Here is a 3,860-nt window from a genome sequence, read left to right on the forward strand (position 1 = left end):
GAGTCGTCGTCGTCATCATCGTCGTCGTCGCTGCTCATTGGGACAATGTCATCATAAGCAGGGTCCCACCATCCGTCAGGATCTGGATATTCCGAATCGTCCAAGTGTCCTTCGTCACTGCCAGTGACATGTTGAACTTGCATCCTGATGTCGTGATCCCGGTATTCATATGGCGGACTGTGGGGTGCCGTGGTAGAAGAGACTAGCGGTACCTGGCTGTTATCCCAGTAATTGAAGTTGTACCCCTGATCCGGGCAGCTATAGGGTTCGGAGGTTGAATCGGGTTCCATCTCGATGCTAGCTGATCAACTGAATGTTTCATCAGATGATTTCTACTTTTATACTTTCGAGAGGGAGTGGGAGAGGAGTGTGACATTGAGTAGGGGTAAATTGCAGTATGAAATATACTTGTCGATTTCTCTATGAAACATGTCTATTTTTTTCTTTTTTAAATTTTCTTCACATGAAATTATTTACAAGTGATTAGAGAACACAAAAATTGATGTGAGGTATTTGTCTAGAAGCACTTGAAATTGAAATAAAAAAATAATAATAATAATAAGAGGAAGTGAAGAAAAATGCTCCAACCATCGCATTGTTCAATGTGTACCAAACCAAAAAACAGTGTAAACCCTTTATTTCACTTCCTTTTCCTTAATTCAATATAAACTTAACAAATATAAACTTAAAACTACCATAATTAAATATTCCTAACTAACCTAAAACTAATCTTATATTTACACTTTATCTACAAAAAGAGTGTCCATAACTGTCACTACTTTTTTGTACAGCTGTATCGAAGAGGTCTCTGCTTTACACCTTTCCTGCAGAGATGCATAATTCCGATCTATTTCGGCCATTTCCTTTTGGATTTCCCTCCGTCGGTTATCCATTTCAGCCATTTGTCGCTTCATGGTAACCAACGCGGCCTCGCTAGATCGGGAAGCTCGTTCTGCTTCCTTACATCTCTGCAGAAAAACACTCATCTTTTCACTAACCTCTTCGATAGGCTGTGGCACCAACACCTCAGGATCCGCCGGTGTCGCTGGCAGCGGTGGTAGTCGCACCACCAACGGGGACAATATCACCAACTCCGGGGAAGGAATCCTCGGAATTTCCACTGCTGCTGGTGCTGCTGGTGTGGAGGCCCTCTTGCGAGAGGTCGAAAAACTACCTGCATAAGGATTAGTCCTATTGCAAGTAGCTCGGTACTTTGAAATAGGACCAACCCTTGCTGCAGGTCGTTGGCAAACCTTCTTCACAGCCCTGACTTCCTCCTCCTCCTCGAATAAGTCAGGGCTAGAAGATCTGCACCTAACTCGCGAACGCGAAGTGGTTGCCTGGTCACCCGTCACCGCTCTCGAAGATGCTGCCTCCTCCTGGTCAGCGGACACCGGCAGAATAGACGCCACAGCATTATTCACCTCCTGTGTATTGGTTGCCATTCTGAAAAAGAAGAAATAATACAAAGTTAGTTGATATAAAAAATAACATTCTTAATTTACTTACTCAAATATCAAGTTGGTCGTTGGAAGCTACTGCCTTGAAGTGGAGTGGACTGCTCTCGATGAGATGACTTCTCGAACTGAATGTTGTAGAGTGCTCTCCGGAGGGTATCGACTTCGATGCGTGAGTGGTGGGAAAATGGTGGGAGCGCACATGCGCGTTGAGGGTAGGGGTGTACATGCGCAAATGTTGGGAGTCGGGGGCGGGGCTTCGGGGAGGGGAGGGGCGGGGCTTCGGAAAGGGGGCGGGGCTTCGAGAAGGGGCAAAAAACGCGCCCCGAATGCAAGTGGTGGATGTTGAGCGCCCCAGGCCGCGAAGCGGCATGCTGAGCGATCGTGAAGCGATCGCTTCGCGATCGCCTATTAACCTATCGTAAGTATGCAGCTAACCTAACGTAACTGTTAACCTAACCTAACGAGGGAATACTAACCTAACACCTAACCTAACGTAACTATGCAGCTAACCTAACGTAACTATTAACCTAACCTAACGAGGGAATACATTCACCATGTTGGTTCCATTAATACATCATCAGTTGGTTTTGGTTTTGGTTGTATTATTCTATGATTTGGATTAATGTTCAGTCCTGGATATCCCAGTCCACCTGATGATGATGGCTTGACTTTATAGTTTCTCTCCAAAACTTCTTTATGGTTTTTCTCCAATACTTCAACTCTCTGTTCCAGTACATCATACTTTTTCATTGTAGTCCCTGTTATGTTTGACATAGCATCAAATTTTTTATTTGTAGACGCTGTTATGTCAGACATTTTTATGTCTACATCACTTGTAAGTTTGTCAAATTTACGAGTGAAAGTTATCCGAGCCTCTGCAATTTTATCGTCAAATGCTTGCCGGGCGTCCCGAGCAATATTGCCTATTGTGGATTGTATTGCAGCTTGTAGGGCTAGCAGTATAACTTCCTTTGTACCATTAATTTCCCCCTCAAGATATGATACAGTTACACAATCACTCTTGTCAATTGGTTCACTTGTATTTTTCAATATTTTCCTTTGCATGTCATAATGACCATCTTTTGTTAATTTAAAATTATTCCCAGGAGGACCTCGAATGACATTACCACCCCATTTTCTTTTTCTACCAAACTTATCGATTGTTTTAGACATTGTGCACTCTACGATGATTCTCTTCAAACTGATATTTCTGTCATTTACATTATACTATATATTGCAGTAATTGATTAGGGAAATAGAAATAATACAAATAAAATTTTAATCATTTTATATTCATTACAGTAATACATATACATACATACATAATACATTAATATCACATTACTTCTGTCATATATTATTGATTATAAATGGCTACATAAATATCAATATTGAATTTTCCGGTTTTGAAGATATTGAATGATATTTCAATCATTGATCTCGGCAGATAATAAATTAATCAATTGATCCAATGGGGTCTCCTGAGATTGTGATTGTTGAATAATATTACTTATCCAACGAATGTTCTCATTTGGATCGTTTTCATAAAATTCAATATCATTATGACCCCAAGGAAGAGTGTGGGTAGTATTCGGAATGATAAATCGTTTATCGTCGTGATATGATAATGCAACTTTATTTTTTAATTCAGTATACATAACATGTAACACGCTTCTAAATGAATTCATCTTTCTGAATATCATACCACCTTGTTCGACGATTTTTTGATAATCTTCGCATGTTAATTCATTCTTTATTACAGATCGTTTAACCCCTTTGGCTTTCTTAAATTCACCATCAACAGATTTCACATAATATGCTTTAGCACCTGTACCATAAAAACTCATGATTGGATCATTTGGAAATTCATCTTTGAAGTTACCCAAGACTGAACTTGTTACTGGAATATTGAATTGGTTAACTATACTGTAATTGGATGTATCAAATCTACTTATGTTAGTTTTTATGAATTCATAAAAATTTTCTGTGTTTACTTTAAGAATGAGCGAGTCGGTATCTGTGTAAAGTAAAGAGACATTTTCATCAAAGTGTTGTTTGATGCATCCATAGAAAAAGTCATACATGACTGTTTTAGATAATTCTAATACGGAAAATCCCAAATATAATGGTTTATCGTAATGAACCTTCACTCTACCCAATTGAATGGCAACGGAATTATCAGTGAAAATTGAACAATTTTTGAAATTTGGTTTGGCTATGAGAGTGCTGGCACCTATATTTTTCTTTATATTTTCCCAATGTGTAACGAGTCTAACATCAATTCGATTATCTACATTCTCCATTGTCTTTCCATACACCGCATTATTCATTAGTTTATAGAAATCTTTAACAGATTTGTTGTTAGACCTATTACGCATTTCAGTATTAAGATCTATATAG

The 3,860-nt window shown here is 39.0% G+C and overlaps 1 protein-coding gene across 1 annotated transcript; it reads right to left on the bottom strand.

Moving 5' to 3' along the window:
- Positions 1-682: 682 nt before the first annotated feature.
- On the bottom strand, positions 683-1,723 carry LOC141482201 (uncharacterized). The gene is made up of 2 exons (XM_074175182.1): positions 1,510-1,723; positions 683-1,446 (listed from the first exon to the last, which is right to left on the bottom strand). Exon 2 carries the CDS (start codon positions 1,443-1,445, stop codon positions 738-740), a length of 708 nt encoding a protein of 235 aa, XP_074031283.1. The 5' UTR covers position 1,446; positions 1,510-1,723; the 3' UTR covers positions 683-737.
- Between the last annotated feature and the right edge of the window lie 2,137 nt (positions 1,724-3,860).

Source organism: Leptinotarsa decemlineata, unplaced genomic scaffold (assembly GCF_025532065.1).
Source record: "Leptinotarsa decemlineata unplaced genomic scaffold, Ldec_3_MD MMD2_tig00000882_RagTag_RagTag, whole genome shotgun sequence".
NCBI lineage: Eukaryota > Metazoa > Arthropoda > Insecta > Coleoptera > Chrysomelidae > Leptinotarsa > Leptinotarsa decemlineata.